We start from the raw sequence: 24,009 nt of genomic DNA on the forward strand, positions 1-24,009 counted from the left end.
GCTTAAGTGTTTATTTTCACAAAATGACTGAAGTCTCCATGTACTTACATCTTGGTTAGACATTTCCCAGTAAGGTCTCTCTCCATAGGACATGACTTCCCACATGACGATGCCGTAGCTCCATGCATCACTTGCAGAGGAGAATTTTCTATAGGCAATAGCTTCTGGGGCCGTCCACCTTATAGGGATTTTCCCACCCTGAAAAGCAAAGTGAAGATTTTTTCAGCTGGTCCACAAGTGAAATAAGAAACAAAATGGTGCTTCAATTAAACGTCTTTTGTTAGAAAGATCTAAATACTTTATAGTAATATTAGTGTTTTAAATTAAAATAAAAAGAAATCCAGAGGTCTGGGATTGTGGCTCAGTGGTAGAGTGCTTGCCTAGCATGTGTGAGGCACTGGGTTTGATTTTCAGCATTGTGTATAAGTAAATAAAATAAAGGTCCATTGACAGCTAAAAAGTATTTAAAAAAGAAAGCCAGAACTGTGTTAACATGACAGAAATATTTTCCCTTAATAGTTATTCGGTAAAAAAAGAAAAAAACCCCAGTTTTAATGGGAAAAAGTTACACTTCAGAAATATTTTATTTCATTCATTAGTTAAATTTATTTTTACCTTAGATTCACACAATTAAGCCCACTATTTTGCCACTTGAAGAGAGTTCCAGATTATAGAACATTAAAACTAAATTTTATTGAACATTCATTAAACATTGTATTGCATTTATAAATAATAATGATGATAAAGCTCTAATTTAATTGAAGACAAGTAGTTAAACAGAGCTGTGACATTCTGCATCAACCCCATGTTTACCAAAATTTAATTTCCTTTTCTTTTCGTTGGCTATTATGTTTATTTAGAAATGTTCTTTAACTCTATACCAGAGCACCTGAGAAGAATAATATTTTTTGAACACTGTAGGTTACTTTATATTTTCTTTCTTCAGTGTTCTAGTTAACATTTGAACATATTTAAAGAGATTAAATGGCATGAATTCAATCTACACTGTTCAAGTATTAAAGCCCACCATTCTGTTATACTTAACTTTTATTAACATTTATTACATTTTATCTGTTGAAACACTCTATAAACCCCTTTATACTGTAATGACAAGAATAAAACAATTCATCCATTTGATTTACAATCTTTAAAATCTCTGCCCCTCTGAATTGTCAGGATGAGCAGCTGCAGGCAACCGGGATGCCACTAGATGGAGCTAGAGAACAAGGAGTGGCTCCCAGACTGCTCTCAAATAGTGGAGATGACTTCCATTGAGGGCAAAATTATCTTCATCTTAAGAACCCACTACAATGGGATTGTTCCAACATCAGCATTTTCATGATAAAAGCAGGTGATCACCCACTGTGTGCAAAGTCTGGTGTTTCAAGTAGTAAGGGTGAAAAGAAAGGAAGAATGTGTTTCTGGCCCTTGAGGAATTTAGATTAAAGCTGAATTAATTAACTGAATAATAATCTGATCATGACTTATTTAGTAATCTAAACAGTACATACTTGAAGAGTAAAAGAATTCACGCAAAATAGGAACAATTTATGTTTCACAAGGCAAATTAGAGAATTAATGGAACTCTCATTTCAAAGACTCAAACCATAACATTGTTAGAAAGAACCTTGGGGGAAATACCTTCAGCTGGTTTCCCTGGTTTTAAAAGTGAGCAAACAGAGTTCAGAGATTAGAGATTGAGAGGTTTAGAGATTCCTCACTATCTTATTAGGAACCTAAAGTTCTACCAGTGCTTTCAAAACAGAATTATGGGACATTGATTTACAGAAGTCAATACTTCAGCATGGGGGGAAAGTTGGACACAAGTAACTTCAGTGTTTTAATCAGATAGTTATTACCACATATCATTGACAACATAATGGAAGAAATCCTGAGGCCTGGAGTTTTCATGTTTTGGGGCAGAAGTTAAAAGTAGTACCAAATTAGACCAGAAAATTAAATTTACAAAACTGGTGATAGCAGCTGGTGGGCAGGGAAGTGGAAGGAGATAGGATTTATTCTTTTAAAGTAGGGTTGCCAGAGAAGATACAGGTCCAATAGTTAAATCTGGGTTTTGGACAAAAAACAATTTTTTTTTTAAGGATAAGTATATCCCATGAAGAATGTTTTTGTGCGTGACCCAAATATTAAATGAGATCTGTATATACTAAAAATATTCATCATTTATCTAGAATTCTAATTTAAATGGATATCCTATATTTTTATCTGTTAAATATAGGAATACTAATCTAAGACACTAAATCAGAAATGGAAACAGTGTTAACGTTCCATTAACTGAACATAAAGTGGTGTTCTGAGAAAACTGGTATAATTTTTATGATTATGATTGAGGGACAAAGGTACTCTAACTTGTATTTGTGCATTAATACTATAGCATTCTTTGCTTTTTGTATGTTTGGGACTAAAGTGACTCAGTTTTGTGGCTCTGAACATTGAATAAAACTCACGCTTGTTTCAAGTCTGGAAGCCACGCATTCAGAGAATAAAGACGGTATCTGTAGATTTGACATTACAACAGCAGAGCAGTAGTCTCATCTAGCATTTCTGACTCTGGATCTTTCTTTGTTCTGGCAAACAATATGTGGAACTGCTAATCTGCCTGGATGAATGACAATTATAGTCTGCCTGAGTTTCCTTTGCAAAATCTTTGTAAGTTAAGACAGTCCCTCCCAACACACACACACACACACACACACACACACACACACACAGAGAGTTAATGGTTATTTTATGGTCATTTACTCATTCATTTTTATAAATAATGTCTCACAGCTTATATTAGTGATTCACACATTTATATTTCAAATGACAATATCACATATAAATGATAACTTTATCACTTTCCTTCATGAGATTTTATTTTACCCTCAAGGGGAAGCTAGTTCATAACATTTGATAAATAGCATCACTACCTATCATGAACTGAACCGTGTTCCCCTAAAATTCATATGCTGAAGCTCTCAGCCCCAATGTGGCTATATTTAAAGGCAGGATTGTTAAAGGGGTAATTAAGGTTAAATGAAGTCATAAGGGTATGACTGTCCTCCAAATGACTGGTGGCATCCTAATAAGAAGATGAAGAGCCCCCAGAGGCATGCAGGCCCAGGGAAAAGGCCATATGAGGACATCCTCGAGAAGAAAGCCAGCCATCTGTGAGCCAAAAAGGGAGTCCTCAGGAGGAGCCAAACTTGCTGACACCTTGTTCTTGGACTCTAGCCTCCAGAACTGTGAGGAATAAATTTCTTTTGCTTAGGTCACCCAGTCTGTGGTATTTTCTCATAGCAATACCAGCAAACTAATTAATACTCTGCCACAGTCAAACACTAACATTTTTTTCAAAGTATTTGTTAAAATTAACACTACTGTAAATTGAACAGTACATCTTTATTTCAAATTCTATTACAAGTGTTATCTTGAAGTGAAAGTGTTAGCTAGAAAAAAAATCTTAAAATTTGAAAAAAAAAGGAGTAAAAGTTTAGGGTAGAAAACACAATACAAAATAACAAAAATGCATTATAAAGTGAACCTGATAGTATGCACAGAATGGAAAAATTCTGAACATATATGTAAGAGAGGTCAGGAAGCATTCAAATCATTTTTCCCCCCACTGGGATGATATGTGTTAGATATAGTTTAGTTCTAATTGCAATATGAGAAAGCAAGAAAGAGGCATTTAAATACTCTTGCCTGGTCTCTACTTCCTGCAGTAGAGAAATAGAAGCCAAGTTCATTTAAAAAAATAGTATAGAACAATTTAAATGTTTGTGGCTTAATCTTGCTTACTGTTTTCACCCAGATCTTGAATTATAAAGGGAATGCACTAAGGTGCTTTTTATTTTTTCCTCAAAACATTAACCACCAGGTGTTTGTTTCAGGTTTCAGAAATGAACAAATAATACTTTAGATTTGAAATCCCAATCACTGGAACATTACTCCTTGCTTTACCATATGTTTATGAAAGATAAAAAGTTCCCAAAGATGCTGATCAAAATGACTGAATGTAACTCAAAAGCATTTTCATTTAATAATTCCTTTTTATGTAGCAAGCTTCATCATTTAGGGAAAAAAGGAGAAGCAGGAAATAAGCAAACTAGATTGCAACTGAAACTGTTGCTAGTAAACATTTTCCCCCACATTTCAAGTCGTAGTCAGAGCTTGTTATCTAATACACAGGTGGTAGCTGAAAAAGCACTAAGGAAAGAACCAGGAATTCTGTATACCTGTACATAACATCCTTGTCTACACTAAAGCTCCGGTGTGGAGTTGTCTCCTATGTTTATTTAACTTCTGAGTTTTGGAATTTAACCCTCTAATCTTCAGAGGAGTGACAGTCAATTGACATGCAGTAAGGTTATAGAGGCAAAATACTGAGACCCAAAGAGAGATTCCATATAGAAGCAAACACTTTCATAAAGTCCCTCTCCATTTCACACTCATTGGATTTGATTGTTTATCTTTAAAGGAAAATGGTTTGAATAGACAATAAAAATAGCCATCAGATTTTCCATTTCTTATGTCCTCAATCGATAGCTGAGGTATTCAAACTTCAGTGAGAATAAGAATTATGACACAGAAAACGTATCTATTATGCTTAAAGGATAATTTAAAGAATTTGTAGTGGCAATTTTGACTAAACAATATTATTTTTTATGAACTTCAAATTCCAAGTGAGATGCAACTCTACTATAATTCATCATGTGACCCTGAGCAAGTCTTAACCCTCTGACTTACATTTCAGATATGCAAAATGAGGGGATTTGAATTAATGGTTATTAAATAGTAAGCCATAATGATTTTTATTTTTAAACATTTGCGCATGGTCTCTCAGCTTCCAACAGATTGTAATAAGATAGATCAAAAGCACTGGTACCAAGACTGTGTGAGCAGACAGGCTCATGGCAGACAAAAGAGGGGACAAGTACATTCTTGGGCCACATCCTAGGCCCAAATTCAAAGGTCACAGTAATAATTCTAGATGGCAAGTAAGAGGTAAAGTAACTTTATATTTCTTGTTTAAAAAGGTAACAGTGTGGACAAGTAAGATCTTAGGATGGTATGACACCAAAACACGGATTTTTTGTTCTTTTTGCTTTTTAACTCTTAATGGATAACCACCGGTTATTTGGAGAAATCATATGAAGACTTATGAATGTCAGAAGATAATACTAATATGATTACTGAAGGATTACCTTAAATTTGACTTTCTTGTCAATGGGATTTTCTGTGTGGCAGACGTGGTCTGATTTTGTGAGCACTGGCAGAGGGGTCAACATCCTCCAGACTACCTTAATTCACTGTGGTGCCCCAGGAAATCATAGCAAATTACAGAAAAATCTCAAAAATCCCACTAGTTATACTGAAACCCCTCACTAGGATTGTGCATGTCTTTTTATTTTTTTTACTCTCTTTTTGTGATGCTGGCATCAGACACAGGGAGATTCCATATAGAAGCAAACATGCTAAGCAGGTTCTGTACCACTGAGCTACATTCCCAGAACCTCTGTGCATGCCTTTTTAAACTATTTCCCTACCCCTTCTCAGAGAGGTATGTACACCCCACTTTCATTGTGGTTTGCTAATCTAGGGTGATTCTGGTGTTATATGAAGTTTTATTCTTTTCTAAATTATGGGGATGGTATGTCTTCACTGGAAAGAATAATGGAGGACTAATGATGGAATCCATTTGTAGTCACAAAGGAGACAGTTCACATATTTTTACTTCTAGATTATATTTATTAAATGGATTAACTAAAAAAGTATACATAAGATTCCTCTTAGCTGCTACTAGATAGCAGGAATTTAGTAAATGCAGTTTCCTTAGTTTGTGCATTTATACCTTGTCTATTTTGGACCTGCTTAGATTCTAGTTCAGATCAGTATCCCACATTTCTCATTTGGAGTCACTGAAACCACTCTAGAGTGCCAGGCTCCAGGGTGATCTTCTTTCTCAGATAAAACTTATTTTTTAGGTAGGGCTGGTACAGGGCCTTGAATTCAGGGCAATCAACCACTGAGCCACATCCCCAGCCTTATTTTGTATTTTTTTAAAATCTAGAGACAGGGTCTCACTGAGTTGCTTAACACCTCACTTTTGCTGAGGCTGCTTTGAACTTACAATCTTCCTAACTCATTTTCTGAGCCATTGGGATTACAGGGGCATGCATCTCTCTGCCTGGCAGTCAGACAAGGGTTTAGGGGTCTTAGGCACCAACTCAATTGTACTGATGGACAGGATCTGACCCAGTTTTAGTAATTTAGACCTTGTCTTGCCCAGTTCAAGGAAATCTATGTGTCTTGGTCCCATAAGCTTGGTCCTATGCCTATATTCCTGCATTATTCTGTAAGTGCCCTTCCAAGATTGAGGTCATATCATATGCATCTTAATATTTCACAGGTGTAATTCTGTCATCAAAGATCATCATCATGGTTGAATGTTGGCAGGCCAGACTTCCGCCTTACGGCATGACCTTCTTGAAAATGATTGCCTGGGCTTGTCTTTCTTAGGCATTTTTCTTCTCTATGAATCATTTTAAATAAACATGAGACTGTGGCACATTGGACAAGGCATTAACCAAATTCCTTCAAACTATGCTCAGACACTGTCACGTACCCAGGGGTATATGGACAATGATTCTGCATCTGTACTACAGAATTCACAGATACCAGACTAGGATTCTCTTATCTAAACGAAAGACCCTTTTTAAAAACATAGTATTCAAAAATATATCATTTGCTCTTTTTATTGAGACATAATATTTGCACATTTTATGGGATACATTGTGATGATTTGATACATATAGACAATGTATAATAATCAAGGAAGTAAGCACTTCCATCTCTTCAAATGTTAATAATTTTTATGTGCTAGGAATTTCTTACTCTTGTAATAATTTTGAAATATGTCATAGATTGCTTTAACCAACAGTTACCCTACTGTGCTGTGGAAAACTAGAATTAACCTCCTCTGTGTTTTGGTACCTCTCATTTAACTTTCTTTCCATTACACCCAGCCTTTCCAGTCTCGAGTAACCACTATTCCACTGTTTGTCTACTAGATTGACTTGTTTGTTGTTGTTGTTTGAGTACTGGGGATTGAATTTAGGGGCACTCAACCGCTGAGCCACATCCCCAGCCCTATATTTTATTTATAGGCAGGGTCTTAAGAATTTGCTTAGCACCTCGCTTTTGCTGAGGCTGGCTTTGAACTTGCAATCCTCCTGCCTCAGCCTCCTGAGCTGCTGGGATTACAGGCGTGGGATTACACCACGACTAGATTGATTTTTAGTTTTCAAAAGTCATTGGTTCTTAATTACTGCTACGGTTTGAATATGTCCTCTGGAATTCATGGGCTGGAGAGACAGTTTAACCTGTGATTAGGTCATAAAGGTTCTTCCCTCTTGCATATATTAATGCTATCAGCACAGAAGTGGGTCCCTCATAAAAGAATGAGTTTGGTTCAGTTCCCTTCCCTTCTCTCTTTCTCACTTGCGCCTGCACACACATTGTCTTTTTCTCTTGCACTTGTGTCACAGGGTAACATAGCATCAGAAAGCCCTTCACCAGGTGCAGGCCTTTGACTTCCCAGTCTCTGTAACTATAAAAAATAATTTTTTTAAATAAATTATCCAGTATTAAGTATTCTGTTATAGCAGCATAAAACAGACTAAGACAATAATTTTATAAGAAAATAAATACTATAGAAATCTATGGTAAATAGCATTGTTACACACAAAAAAAGTGAGACTAGCCTTTTTTTCATAATTTTTTATATGACAAAGACTTCTTGACGGTGTCCCTTGTCTGAGGCTTTAACTTCCGGTGCCTAGAACCTTAGCAAATGTGTTCCCTGAGGTCTCAGAGTACTGGATTTTATGAACTCAGAGTTTTATCAACTGTTTGGCCTTGGCCTGAAATAGGTTTGCAGCTAATTTCATCATGCCCAAGTGGTCATTGTTGCTGCTGTTGTTTTTCAAGTGAATCTACGTGACTGTCGACAGAGCTCTCTAGAGCTCCATCACTCCACCCTCTCGCTAAGATGCTCATCAGGTACACTTGACCTATTTCCATTATCCTTCTGGCCCTGTAGGCTTTGCTGTCAGGCTCCTCCCCCTACTCTGACTCCACCTCAGCCTCCCTGTTCTGATTATGAAATAAACAATTATCTACAGTTGAAATTTATTTTAGAATGTAATTTTCAAAAAGAATAGGGACAGATGAGAAATCATTTCAAATAAACATGAATAGCTAAATTACCAGTTTTGTTTTCCACTTGTTAAAAAAGTTTTTAACTCTACAGAAAGGTTCTATCATTCTCTTCTCACACGATATGCCGGGAACTATATTACATTTTAATTCCTTGTCTAAATGTATAAGCAGCTCAGGGAATGCAAATTTTTTTGTTCCCATAATAAAACAGTGCTTATCATGTTATTCAGAGTCCCAAGAATCAGGATTCTTTTCACTTGCTTCCTCCTAAATTGTTCTGGAAAATAATTTATCACCATCTATTTCTAAGTATTCTCTTTCATTGAGAACATAGGTGCTACATCATTCAACGAATAACACCATTCTGGGCGACATCTGCTAAATTACATTTTCTATTCCATCCTAGAAGGGAGATAATGTGGGACACAATGCTACTGTAATATGGGAGAATTAAACATATATATTATTATGAGCATTTCCATTGTATCTGGGTGTAGATAACTTAAACATGGCTGACAGTACAGGCAAGTTTTTCAAAATAACCTGTCATTCATTGCAGCTCTGAAAATATACTCTATGGTAAAATCCCACAGGAATAGCTGACAATAATAGAATTAAAAATACTGTTCCCACTCTTTTCTGGATACCAGAGAAGAGCAGCACTCTTCCCTAGCATCTCTATCAAGTTAGTCTCTTTCTGTTTTTGTCTGTTTTTACAGAAGACTAGCTAGCCTAGCCTTCTCTCCTTGGCATATTCGAATGAAGCTTTTTAAAGCTTCTCATCTATAATGTATATGACAAAAACCTATGGAAATTAGCACTGAAGTAATTTTTAAAAAATTTACCCCACAACTTAGGAGAGTGAGGGATTAACTCTTATGGTTCATTTGCTACTGTTAGTATTTCATACCTTAAAATCTTTAGTGATACTATAATTCTCCATCTGTATAACACTTGAGAGTTTACAAAGAATTTTTATCTCAGTGGCCTCAAACTGATAAACAACACAAAGAGTGAATAGCTCCCTTTCTTACGAGAGGTTATACTATGAAAATAATCCTAATAAAAAGCAGTGATTAAAACCCGTACCATATATGACGATTAATTTTATGTGTAACTTGATTGTGTTAAGGAATACCCACAAAGATCGTGAAACATTACTTCTGAAGGTGGTTCCGAGTGTGTCTTTGTAGGAAGAAATTACCACTTCAATTAGGGCATCATCAAAATCCTTTAAGTTCCTGGACAGAACAAAAAGAAACTTTGCTCCCTCTCTTTTGAAACTGGGAGGTCTAACTTCTCTTGTCATTGGACAATACAACTTTGGATTCTTGGGTCTTCAGAGTTGGGGACTTCCCCTGTGCCCCATACCAGCACAATGGCCACCATGCCTTTGGATTTGAACTAGATCACACCATCAGCTTTTCTGGTTCCTCTAGCTTGCAAATGGCAAACTGTGGGACTCCTTAACCTCCATAATTGTATGAACCCATAGCCCTTGTAAGTTCCCGCACATAACTATGCGTATTCTACTGGTTCTGTTTCTCTGAAGAACCCTAATATACCACCTATCTTCATGGTTGGATGCTACTTATGTTGAGAAAACATCTAGATCCTGTCATTAGGAAAATAAATTGTAAAAAGTGAAGCGTACCTAAATTTATACCAGTATTATTTAAAACCTTGTTTGAAAGCAAATATTCAAAGATGATGAAGAAAGTATATAGGACTTGGAGGTACAAAGTGGATTAATCTCATAAATCCTAGGGTGCTTAATTTGGAGAAACAGTACACAATATAAAGAAAGAAAGCAATCGTGAAGCTGTCTTTTCATCCTTTTTTCACCAATTTGTTGTGTGATTGTGGGCAACGTATAGGTATTTCTATAAGGTGAGGCAATCAGACTATGTGATCTTTTAATTTATATTTCATGATTTGTTAACAAACATAATACCTCACTGAGTTAAAACAGAAAGAACAAGCTTCACCTCTCTGAGGAAACAGAAGGATTAGAGCCAAGCTCAGTTGCTTCCTGCATCATTGCTATGCTCATTGTCATGCCTACAGGCACTGTATACATTAAATCAGCCTGTTCCCGACAGATCCACAGTGCTTTGAACACATCTGAGAAGCAGGTCTTCTTTTGCCACATGTAGTGTTGTGACACATCAGTTCAGAGTGGAAATGTGACCTCATATTACCCTTTGTCAGGAAGGCTAGCTCTGGGTGTAATCCAAAGAGGAGAGACAAGATGACATGATGGCATCTTTACAGGCAGTCTGTTTGGGACCAGCTACTCAGAGGGATGACTACTGAACAGAGAGGGTGCAGCCTCCTGAAAAACCCAGGCAGCGTTACTCTGTGGGAAGGACAGGCTGAGGCTCACACCCACAGGTGGGTAAGAAATTAAAAAAAAAATCTAGAAGTATTTGGAGCTGGAAATATAAAACAATGTACCATACAGATGAGTCTATTTTATAGGTAGATTTTTGACTGAGAGAATTATTAAAATATTAGTATTTTGAATAAGTTTTAAAATTGGGGTTAAACTGATTAAAATATGGAACACCATTTTCTTATATTCAGGTTCATAGTTGAGAAATTTACACACTTGTTTATTCTAATACTGAATGTCTTCTCAACTTATCTTCTACTGAAAGCCTACCAGTCCTTTGTATCCTAATCTTTTTTCATGACCCAAATGATTTCTCCTCTTACATCTGCCTGTAGCACCCACCTGCCTCCCTCATTAGGCAGTTAGAATTGTATATCTTATAGGTTTTTAAAGTGTGGCTGTATAATCCCCCATCTCCCCAATCCGTGATTTTACTTTCCATAGTTTCAACTACCCATGGTCCAAAGATATTAAACGACCCCAGGGGGAAAAAAAAAAAAAACCTCACAAATTTTAAATTGCAGGCTGACTCAGGCATAGTGGTGTGCCTGTTATCCCAGGTTTCAGAGGCTGAGGCAGAAGGATCACTTGAGTCCAGAGGTTGAGCCTATAGTATGCTATGCTGTCTACACTGAGTTTGGCACCAATATGATGATGATCTGAGAGCAGAGGACCACTAGGTTGCACATGCTGATCAATAGTTGGATCATACCTGTGAATAGCCAGAGGACTAGTTTAGCCTAGGCAGCATCCTATTAAAAAAAAAAAATGCATGTCACTCTGGGTAGCACACTGAAATCTTGTGCTGTCCTGCTGCTTACTGCCCTGGGAATAAGTAATCTCTTTGTCCAGCATTTTCCCAATGTATAGATACTCACCTATTAATCACTTAGCAGCCAACCTGATCATCAGATCAGCTGTTGCAGTCTGCTGTGGTTATAATCTTTTACTTAATAATTGCTCCAATGCTGTATTACAATGTATATATTACTTACTGCACTTCCTCTCAGCATGTAGGCACTGTTATATCATCACAAGAAGGGCAAATATGATTCAATAAGATTATTATGAGAGCAAGAATATATTCATAGAACTTTTATTATAGTATATTGTTGTGATTATTTTATTATTGTTGTTGTTAATCTCTTACTGCACCTAATTTATAAATAAAACGTCATCATAGGTATTTATGTATGGGAAATACATATATATGTATATATGTATATGTATATAATATACAATATATTATATACATAGGGTTTGGTGCTATCCATGGTTTCAGGCATACACTTGGAATCTGGAACATATCCCTTTAGAATAGCTTGGGGGGGGACCTACTGTAATGTCTCCCATGAAAAGTTATAAAAATACTGAAAGGTCTTTTTTTTTTTTGATGTGTATGTGTGTGTGTGTGTGTGTGTGTGTGTGTGTGTTTGTGTGGTACTAGGGATAAACAGGAGTGCTCTACTGCTGAGCTACATTTGCAGCCTTTTAAATTTTTATTTTGAAATACAGTCTTGCTAAGTTACCAAGGCTGGTCTTGAACTTGTGATCCTCTGCCTCAGTCTCCCAAGTGGCTGAGACTACAGGTGTGCACATCACTATTCCTGGCTCTAGAAGATCTTTTATTCCTCTTTATAATCTTTACAGTATTTAGTATGTTGTTATGATTATAATGGAAACTCACTGATTATTTACTAAGGAGATAACAGAATGGGATGTTAGGCAAATGATGTAAAAGGGAAAACACAATTTCAGGCTCATATTGTATAAGTGGAATTCAAATTTTACTTTTTAGTTCCTTCTGAATCATCTTTATGAACTTAGTTGATGATAAGGAAATAAGAAAGGGGGAATTTCTTTATCTACATTTTTAGTTCATAAAGGATGTTACCAGAGAGACGTTTAGGGCCACTCATGGCATTTATTCTCATTCATTCTCTTAATCTTTCTTTGATCAAACTGTTTTCAGACATATCTTCCATGCCAGGTGCTGAAGTGCTCCTTGTCCTCAGAGAAATCACATTTTAACAGGAGGGGCATAGATGTAAACAAATAATAGCAGTACAGAGGGTAAAGACTTTCACAGAAGTTGGTAACAAATTCACATGGGAGAAAAGAAAAAGATCAAAGATCAGCTTTTGGAATGGCTGGTAGGGAGAGGAAGAAGGGCTTCACACTTCAATCGGTATTTAGGAAGAATTGGGGAAAAAAGCAGGAGTTTAACTATGAAGACCAAAAGGTCAGGGCATCCCTTCAGAGAAAAAGAGCAAGTTTAAAGGCACAGAGGAGTGGAACAGCATGTAATGTCCAGGGAATTTCAAGTTTTCTAAAATTGTTGCTGCTTAGAGTTCAAGTAGGAAATCAGTAGTTTGAAATCTGAGACAACAGCACCTTGGTTTGAATGGTAGGCATAAAGGCATGGGATTTCACTGTTGTCACTTGTTATGTGTTCCTAGAAAACTCAATCTTACAATTTGGGTTGCATCTGTCACTATTTCTATGTGAAAAATTATACACCATTTGGCATGATTGTTTTTGTTCTTTTTTGTGTGTGTGGCTTAAAGATTTGTATCCTGTGTTTAAAAAGTGATGTAAATAAGTTCTTATTTTTTAAAATAGTATAAAAGGATGACAAGGATCCTAAACTTTTCTTTTGACCTTTTGCATCAAAGACCTAATAAAAAATAAAATCAGTTTAATTCTGGTAGAATCACCTGCAATAAGTGTGGGCAATCATGCATCATACCAATAGGTTGAAAGGTCTAATTTTACTTGCATAATGTATTCACTCTCTGATAGCATATTTTTCCAATGAATACATTTTAGAAAAGAAATCCTTTGAAAAACAAACTTTCCAGCTTGTTTTGATGAGGTTTAAGTGTATCATTTGGTTTCTGAAGCCTTGTTCTTGTGGACAGCAGATGGCTCTGAAGGACATTGCTGGAGTGCTGAATGGCAGGACATGACAGGATCTGGATGTACTTGGCTGCAAGTAGAATAAAGCAAGAAGCAATTTTTATCATTTTCAAATTATATCATTAGCCAAAAAGAACAGTTTTAAATAAAAGAGGCCTTATCCAGTCATGGTGTGGGATCTTTTAAAAGATCAATCTGTGCTTCTAAGACTCGTTTTCCTCTTTGCTTTGAGTGTCTCTTGACTCTTAATTTTACTTTATATACTTCTTGATCTTTTATCTTCATCTTCTTCTGTTTCCTTTTACTCTGTTTGTGCTGACAAGTAACTCCTTGTGTGAAAAAAACTATAACTCTCCTGAGGCAGAGACTTTGCTTGGTTCCTTGTGTTTTCTCACTGTTTGCAAATGAGCCTGAGCATAAAAGGTGCTCAATTAATACTAGTTAAATGAATATTGAATATGTAGCATAAAATAAAAACAGTGCTAATCATCTAGTGGGTAATAAACATTCTAAATGATGCCATGAAATGTGATAGGTACCATGCTAAGTGAAGAATCAGGGAAGGCTTCCAAGAGACAATGAGACTAGGCTGGGATTTTATGTAAGACTGGAGCTAGATGATGAAAGAACTGTGGGAGATAAAGGGATTGGAGAAGGAAGGTGGGGAGACCAGTCCAGCTAGAGAAGAGAAAGCATAACGGATTTAGAAGTATGGAGGAAGATAAGTACAACAAACTGGAGAGGGTGAGTTAGGGTGCTGAAGAGATGAGGCCTCAGATTCTAAAGAAGGGCTTCTTAAGTCACTTAAATGATTTAAACCTCATCTTGGGCCAATGGAAGGCTATTGAAAAGTTTCATGCACAGGGATAATAAAATCATGCTTTTGTGTTTTGTGATGTTTTTACATTACTTTGGTTTTACTAGATTACAGATGGGGAGGGGGAAATAGAGTAGAAGCAGGACGAATTGTCTAAGAAGTAAGTTACGTTAGTTTGTAATTCTACAATAGTCACATATAATAGCAAATCTTCATACATTAAAGATGTGTTTCGATTCCTCTGATGAGATATTGTCTATATTACAGAGAAAGATGGGATGACATTTACTCAACACCATCTAAATAGAGAGTCCAAATCAATTATGTAAACAAAAGTTGAAGGGGGAATAGTCAAACATTAATTTTGGAAAATTCTCATTTTCAAAACCATCACACATCGTAGAAGCATCACTTACATGTTCTTAAAGTGTATGTATTAGAAAAAAATCCTCTGAATGAGTAAGGGTTCTCCAGACAAAAAGAACCAATAGAAAACATACACACACACACACACACACACACACACACACACTCGGGGAAAGGGCTCATGTGATTATGGAGGCTGAGAAGTTGCATGATATACCATCAGCGGGATAAAGAATCAGGAAGGCCAGTGATGTTATTTGGTTTGAGTCCAGAGGTCTGAGAACCAGTAGAGCCCAAGGTATAACTAACTCCAGTGCAAAGCTGCAGCCCTGAGAACAGGAGTGGGAAGATGGGGTTTAGGGGGATTCTGGTGCTAATCCTGGAGTCTGAAGGCCCGAGAACCAGTATTCCTAATGACTAAAGACAGGACAGGAGATGATGAATGAGCCAGATCCAAAAGAGATAATTCATCCTTCCTCCACCTTTTTGTTCTATCCAGACCTTCAATGGATTAGATGATGCCCACCCACTTTGGCAAGAATGGTTTCATCTCTTAGAGTCTACTGATGTAAATTCTAATCTATTCTGAAAACAGACTCATAACCACACCAAGAAATAATGTTTTACCATTTATCTAGGCATTCCTTAGGTCAGTCAAATATGACATATAAAATTCATCCACACATTATCTAAGGAACTGCTAATTTGAGTGGAAAGATTTCCTATGAATATTTAAAATGAATAATGTCATGTTTAAAAAACAATCTACCCTTTTCTACTTAATTCATAATGGTTTTCATATAAATTAGTCTAAATTAAATTTTTACTTCAAATATTTTACCTGAAATGGAAGAAGGACAAATGTCCAACTTGCTTTCTCACATACCTGTATCTTCTGGGTATAAGAAAGAAAATTCCCTCAGAAATGTTGTCTTTCCATTTTCCATTTATGAAATTCTATAAGGCCAATTTTTATTTTCCCCCCAAGACTATAAATTTGCTCAGGGAAAAGGACTTCACATGGCTCAATGTTATACTACAAAGAAACAGACCCTAGGTCTAGTTGCTGAAGCAATTCAAGGAATCAAAAATGGCACTTAGAGTCACCATAAGCTTCATCAGTTATTTAAGTACAAATCAAGATAATTTACTTGATTGTGTTTTTTGATGTGGTGGTTTTCATCCCTACAATTCAGACTGATTTTTATATTTTGTTTTGCTTTTTTATTTCAATGATGATTCTACAGCCAGTGTTGACTGGAAAGCTTTACATGATGTGTCAGTTGCTATGTATTCAGTTCTGCTTGTCATATTATTGCACTAAATAAACATCTTTCACAGCATTAAACTTGTTCTCATATCTTTCTGGTAAACAAAACTGAACTTAAAGCAGAACCTTGAGAATTCAGGAGGAGAAAAAAAAATCTACTTGTAGAAAAATACCTGAGATGTTAAGCCCAATACTCTATTTAAACTAATAACATCACGATTTTCCGGAAAGCCTCTTTCATTTGAGGGTGGCTATGCTCGTATTTTTCATTCAAAATATGAGCTTGGTCATCTCCAATTAGTCTTGGACAGGCATTTATAGCAGTCCACAAGCAGAACCATTGGCCTGGTTTTACATTATTGACAGGTTCTTCCCAAACAGCTTCTTTCTAGAATCTAGAGGAAGCTTCATGTCAGCACTGTAGTGCATTAGCCTGGCTGTCAGAAACACTTCCTGAGGGCTGACTGCTTCTGCCTGACTTCAGCCAGTACTGTCAATCTTTCTCTCATGAGCCCTAAAATAATCACACCCTCCCTTCCCCAAGTGTCTCTTAGAAAAGAAAGATTAACTTTTATAATTGAAGGAAAGAGAGACATCTTACGTTTAGAACAGTGGGTGTACATATTGTTTATGGTAACAAGAGGGAGAATAGCCTACCTTTGTTAAACTTGAGTTTTTAAAACTTAGGACTTTGTTTTAAGAGAAAGCCCAAGGTACTTTAATATTCACTTTACTAAATGATTATAATTTATAATCTACCCCATAAAAAAACAAAAAAATGTGATTTAATCAACACATGAAGATCAAAGCCAGAAGAACCTGCATGCTACCTCCTAAAATAAACTGTTGGGATGACAAAGATTAGGGAAATAGTGAGTAGTTTCCCGTACCATTAGATAGCAGGAAAAGGCTAAAAATTAATCAACATTAGGCACCATAATAAGAATATTACATTTATAAAATAACAGAAAAAATCTACTCTAAAAGTTTCTTCCTGTGCTTAGATTCATAAATCAGAGTTTTAGCATTTATTTATTTATTTTTTTTTGCTGCAGCTCTTTTTGGGAGCATCATGTTTTAAAGAAAATGCAAAACTCTACAATCTTATTCCTATTCTATATTCTCATTTATTTTGACCAGATGCTTGGTTTTCAAAAGTAATATGGAGTTTAAACCCTGCATTCATTTCTTACATAAAACTTTCTCATTTTGTCAACTGGTAACTACCAATAAGTAATAAAAATCCTCATCAGTATTTCCCTTATATCAAATCACTTTCATATTACAGGAGAAAAAAGTTTTTTTTCTCTTTTCTAATACATTGATCTTCACAAAGGTTGAAAGATAATAAAAAATCTAATAAAAATGCATAGCTTTGACCCTCAAAATCCATGTAAGTGAAAGGGGAGTGAATATTTCTGAATGTTAAAATCTGTACTACAATCATATTTTCTTGGCAGGCTGAATTAGAGAACTTTATATGACAGTCAAGTTATACCAGCCCTGACAGTACAACTGGGGGAAAAAGATTCAGGTCTGTTTGTGTACTTAATTGGGATATAAGGGTCAGGCTGTCAGAGCAAGATACTCCTGCCAGTTAAGAACACTGAATTAGGATTGTAGATACCTGACATTATTAACTTGCCTTTCAATTCATAAATATGGGGAAAAGGCTATGTATCTTATGATACATCATTCCTCTCACCTATGTATTAAGAAATTGATGGCACTATACCTGATGCGGGATGGAAAGGAAGATAGAAGGGACCGGAGGTGACTCTGAATGTCAGATAATAAGTTATCTGTACCGTAGTCAAGAAGGTAGGTATATCATTGTCAGATTGAGACAAATAGGAGAGTAAATGTTAATATTTAAAATGAAGTTTTAAATATATGATAAAGAGAAATATGTTAAAATTTGCAGAAAGTTGTATAATTTTAAAATTTATTGTTCATCAAAAATATGTACTATATATCAAATGTAATAGTACTTAATACATTTTTTTCTGAAAGGATATAACTGTTAATGTTCTCTAATTGAAGGACATTAGTAATTAAATGACTTGTTTGGCCTTTTACTCTGACTCCCTGCCCCTGATCTTTCCAAGATGGATGCAGGCCATTACTTGCGTACTAAGTAAGCTCTTTCTTGGGCTTTGGGGCCCCTACTATCCTCAGGAAGCTCTGAATCTGTGAGAATCAAAATGGAATGAGCCATATGGGTGTCCTTTTTGTCATTAGCTTCTGCTAGATTGAAATTAATCCCTGTTCTCATGTCTGAATACTTGTCCTACGTCTATCCATTTTAGAGGTATCATTGGAATAAACCTATACTGGAATCCTTGACCCTAAAACTTCATGGACTACATATATTACAGAAAGTGTTTTCCTGTCTGGGCTACTTACCACTCATGACCTCCCGCTGGATGTTCTGGACACTATGCCCTGCCCACCAACAGGGAAACTTCTTTACTCTCTGACACCCATTTGCTGCATGGTCTTTGGCTTGTGACGTGGCCTTGTAGGGTTGCTACTGTTTCACTCCTTTCTAATGCCTTTTCTACTCCTTTCTCTGTTGTGTCATGCCTGACCTGCCCTGGTATACCACCAATGGAACACTCTAACAAAACACATCTTTTCAGAATTATATTTCTGAATTTACTGGATATGACTGGATTATAATACACAAGGCTGAATATTTTATAATAATGAAGGGAATTACATTCATGTGCATATAATGATATACATATATAAGAATATATGTAATATTTGTATATGTGTATTTATTTCTTATTTCTTCATACCTTGTACCCTAGATGCTATTATACTTTAAAGGCGGTGGTTCTTTCTTAGTGGGCTTTAGATATTTTGTTCAACTGACTTAAAGAGTTTGATTTCAAAAGTTCTACAAACAGTAGGGGCTATGTCAATTTCTATCAACCTCCTCTGCCTCCTGGACCATGCTTCACCCCTAAGGGATAACTAGGTATTTGCCTTGGGAGTGCTTGGTCCACCCTCACTTATTCATATTCATTAATTATAATCTCAGAATTTATAACTTCACCACTTCTGGACTTGAATGATAGACTAAATTAAAGAATGTGAAATCTGGCATCCCATGTGGTCAGTTGAGTCACTCAACTTGGAAGTACAGTGGAACGAATTCATAGTGCAGGAACACTTATTAGTGGGAAACAGGAGACACAAAAGTGCACAGGGTCATCCTTCCTTCCTGCTCCTTTCTATGAATTGTTTCAAAGTGTGGTTTTCCACCCAGCCTCCTTAGAAGAGGTTAGTAGAAACATCTCCCAGGTTTTGTTTGTTTGTTTGTTTTTTGTGGTCTATATGAAGAAGCTGCTGGCACACCAATATGTTGTGGTATGGCCTCACATTCTTCGTTGCTTCACATTTCCACTTTCCTTCCATCAAGCTGCCTAGGTTTTGTACCTCAAAAATAAAGCAGCATCATTTAAAATCTTATTCTGACGCTCTATTTTCTAGGGAATCTAGATTAAGACAGTTGCTAGAATTAATATTTCTGCCACCCCTTGACAATTCAGGGTACTTATTCTAGTCATAGCCAAGTTCAGAAAAATATATGTAGTTAAATGCTTATATGAGCATGCATTAGAGAAAATTGTGGTATAAGGGTAATAGTGGCAAAATGATTAATTTTTATGTGGTTCCTATATATTTCTTGGCTACTCTGTTAAGCATAATTTATATTTCCAGGCCTCATATCTTTGCTCAAGTATAAGTTTTGACTTCTGTGTTGGACCTGAGAATTGCACAATGTGTTCCTGTTTGGGGATCTGGATGTAACTCCCTATTACTATACTCTGCAGTTAAGTATACTGTGCAGTCACACTGTTGTCTGAACCCTACTTGTGCCACTTACAAGCTCTTTTTCACTCTCTACATTTGTCACAATTTCTAGGATTTGATCTTTTCTCACACCATTGCATTTTCCTTGCTGGCTCTGTGACACTAGACTGCTTAAACTTGTTGAGCCTCACTGTACTCATTTGTAAACAGAAAATAATAATTCCTCACAGACTTATTTACTCAACAGAAGCATTTATTGCCAGGCATTGTGCTAAGAATTGTGAACACAAACATAAATAAGGCACAGATCCTATGGTAAATGAAAACAGTTGTTACCACTTTCAGACAAAGAAAATGAAGGTCAGAACCGGCCGAAAAACTGACCAGAGCAACATGACTGACAAGGACCAGATCCAAGATCTAGGTGCAGACCTTTGCCTTCAAATTCATACTTTTTCCATTATACAATGCTGTTCTTCTTGTGTCAAAACCTAATAAAATATAAATATAAATTTCTATAAATGCAAATGCTTTACACATTAACTCTGCTGTGTTGGTACCTTGAATTTTATTGTTTCACTTTCCTAAGTACTAGAATTTCTTCAGTATTTAGAGGCAAAAGACAAGTTGAGGTAAACTTCCCATGAAGAAGAGGAATTTGCAGGTGGCAAAACACAGTTTTATGAAAGACCTTCAAGTCAAGAATTAGATTTTGAACAACCTGAGTTACCACTAATTTCTTTTCTTCTTACACTATTTATTAATAAATAGTTGGATGAAACAGACATACATTGGGTATTTTAATGCTTTGCTTTTGTCTTTCAAATTCATTAATATTTTACTTCATTTCATATAACAATTAAACTAAGGCCAGCCACCACGTATAACAGAGCTGGGAATACTCATTTGACTCTTGGGGGAGGTAGGGGACAGTCTTGAGAAGTATTAAATGGAAGCAGTTTGGGGAAGAGAGCCAGCAGCACCCTAACCTATGTGGTAGACTGACATAAAATGATTGGTAGGTCACAGATTGCCCTCCATCCTGTTGGTGCAGTAGAGTATATTAGAGACTCTGGAAATTGATAACACACCTCCAAGCCAAATTGAACACTGACAGGTTGATGCCAACTTCATCATGATCTAACTAGTGGATCCCTGGAAGCACTCTAGAACAGGCACCCTATTGAAATTGCACATATAAATCAGCTCAAGTAAAAACTCCTTTCATGACCCTAAAACATTTCTTGAAGTCTGTGACACATCCATCTTTTAAGGTTTTTACTACTGACAAAGAGGCATGCATACCCACTCATTCCTAGAAACCACACACCCTAGTATCCTTGCCTTTTAGGTTAGAGAAAAATAGCCTCTATTTTTCTAAAAGGATGCTAAAATTGGATTCTTTCTTGTCTCAATTTTGGCTGCAACCCCAAAAGGCCAAGGAGGAAAGGTGGAACACATAATACCTAGGAAATAGCCTATGTTACAAACCTGTCCTAGTTACATTATCCCACAGCTTGAAAAGGGAATGTAAAAAACCAAAGAACAAACAACTGTTTTTGTGATCTGTGTCTCCATTTCCAGATCACTGAGGCATAAGAGACTGGGATGTGAAGAATTATTTTTGGAGAATTTACTTGGAGAGTTGTGTCACCCTCATCTCACATCTACAAAGGGGACTTGATAGGATGACTAGGAGAAATTTCATTTGCCTTTGGAGTTTGGGGAAATATAAGACTTGTTTTGAATCCATACCTGGAAAAGCTGAAAAGTGAGACACTGGTTGCTTAGTTGGTACCTGCTCTAATGAGAGAATAGGCATGTGTAGTTCTAAAACTAAATTTGGTAGTTATTGCTGATACGAAAATTGTAATTTTGTATCATGGTTCAGAGCACACAGCTATGATCACCAATGTAGGCCCTCTGAACTCTGGGTCTTATTGAGTATATTAATCTTTCTTATGTCTTAGTTTCTTCATCTGTAAAATGTAGATGATAATACTACCCTTCTTTTTTTTTAGGAAAGTTCAATAAATTAATACATGAAACAATGCTTGGACCCATAGTTCTGTTAGAAAGTCTTTAGGAAGAGATGTGTATTATTGAGAGGGGGTCTTCAAAGAACCAGTGAAAGTATTATATGAGAGAAAAACTCAGTTATAATTACCTCACAAGCTCAGAGAACCTGCCAGATGAAGAGAAGTGAGATCTACCTGTTGCTTACTTGGTTTTCCCCAGAAGCCCTCTGATTATGCCAGTGTCAGAGGTCTCAGCTAGAAAGCTGTAGGGAGGAATCAGAGATACAAGTTCCTAAGACCTTGAATGGAACAAGTAGTGTTGGGAAAACTGAAGTTGATTTTTATCTACAGACCATGGTATCTGGCTCTTTTAATCTATTTGATTTCAGATGCCTAATTTTTGTTGTTTTGAACATAGAAAGTTATAATCAAGACCATCAACTTAACTTTTTAAGTACTTTGGAGTTTCTAATGTGTACAAGTTTCTGTGTAAACAGATGCTATAACAAAAATGATCTGCTTAAAATCCTGAATAAATTAGTTTTCCTCAACAACAAAGTTTACTGTTTCCTCTGGTTGGCTCAGTGACTTGGGGCATAATGTATATTATTATAAGGTGTCACCAGTAGACTGAAGATTTATAGGAAATCCAGCAGTCTTATAATAGGTAGCTTATTGTAAGATGTTCACAGGCTTCTTAAAGATAATTAAGTAGAACTTAATCTCTGTCAAATGTTTGAATACAGGACAAAGGGTGACTTTTGGTTTATACTTAACTATCCACTCTGTCTACCGTAATAGTATTTAAATTGACGGTGCTTTTACAACCTCACCTCGTGGACTCATCTTTCTTTAACTTGTTTTCAGTTTCAAAGGACATTTTAATATACCACTGTACAAGAGTTCCGGCACTAGAATATCACCAACCCTATTAATCAACTGAATCTGCTTGTGGTTTTCCATGATGCTGTCATTTCTTGAGTAATATGAAATCAGATAATCTCTCACTGATGATGTATCTCAGTAAATCACTCTCTGAGTGCTGATAACATAATGACAATAACATATTAGCATAATTTATCATCACATGTACCTTTGCTCTGGGGATATTTTATTGTAATATATAATACACTGGCTGTCACTTTGATGATGTATTACAGCAAGACTTCCTCAGGAAAAAACACATTTTGATGGAATACTACTCCTATCAGATGGTACTGCCCAGGGATAAACAGTGCAAAAAAAAATTTGACTTCATTTGCTGAAGAATTCACATGAAGGTCAAAGGCACAAATAGTAAAAGATGGTTTGAAGGCAACAGGTATTGCTCTATTACAGAATAGTTTTCGAAAGTTCAATTTTAGTTGAGAGTAGGTTAAGGCAGGTTTTTATCCTTAGTAAATATTTAATATCCACAGCACTGACACTTTGCAATGGAAGTTTCTGCAGCCTGCAGTACTACTCAATGAAATGACACTCTTAAACAAGATGTGGAGCTTGCTTGGGGCAGAAGTGAGGTGACTTCCAAGGACAGATTAAAAGTGAATGCAATATATTATAATACTTTTCTTGCAATTTTTCCCCTTGAGCTACTTCATGGAATATTAGATATGAAAGTAACTCAGATATCATCTACTTTAACTGAGGCCTAGAAAGAGTAAGACTTACTCTAGGTTATGCAATAGTAAACAGTAGAATAGAACTAGAACCATGTTATCTGGCAACACTTTAGTGTTTGATACAAAATAATCAAAGTTAATCTTGGATCATTTGTGATTTAAATAGCTATAATAGGGTACTGGTATGGGCATAATATGCTGAGTACAAAGGAATTCTTATTTTTTTATTGCATTTGATGAAGAGCTTCATGCAAATCAATATACACTTGACCTAGCACAATTATAACCAGTGAGCAGAAGAAAATGATGATGATGATGATAAGAATGATAGCCAACATTTATTAAAGGCTTACAGGACACTTTGCTAGACATTTTGCAAATATTACCTTATTTTGTCTTTTCCATTTGTCTAAATACTCTGACAAATGGATTACAGAAAACAATGGTCTTAAATCAGTATACTCAAGCTTACCAACATTATCTCTTCCATACAAAAGCCTTGTTCAGTAGTGAAATACACAAGGTTCATATGTTTGTGTAATCACTTTTGGTGA

At 36.0% G+C, this 24,009-nt stretch overlaps 1 protein-coding gene across 1 annotated transcript in view; it reads right to left on the minus strand.

Moving 5' to 3' along the window:
* The window catches only part of Epha6 (EPH receptor A6), a 785,836-nt gene that overhangs the window by 29,175 nt on the left and 732,652 nt on the right, over positions 1-24,009 (minus strand). The window contains exon 15 of the mRNA XM_076868894.2: positions 49-198. Coding sequence (XP_076725009.1) covers positions 49-198 — 150 coding nt within the window. The remainder of the gene's footprint in view (positions 1-48; positions 199-24,009) is intronic.

This window comes from Callospermophilus lateralis, chromosome 10 (assembly GCF_048772815.1).
Source record: "Callospermophilus lateralis isolate mCalLat2 chromosome 10, mCalLat2.hap1, whole genome shotgun sequence".
NCBI lineage: Eukaryota > Metazoa > Chordata > Mammalia > Rodentia > Sciuridae > Callospermophilus > Callospermophilus lateralis.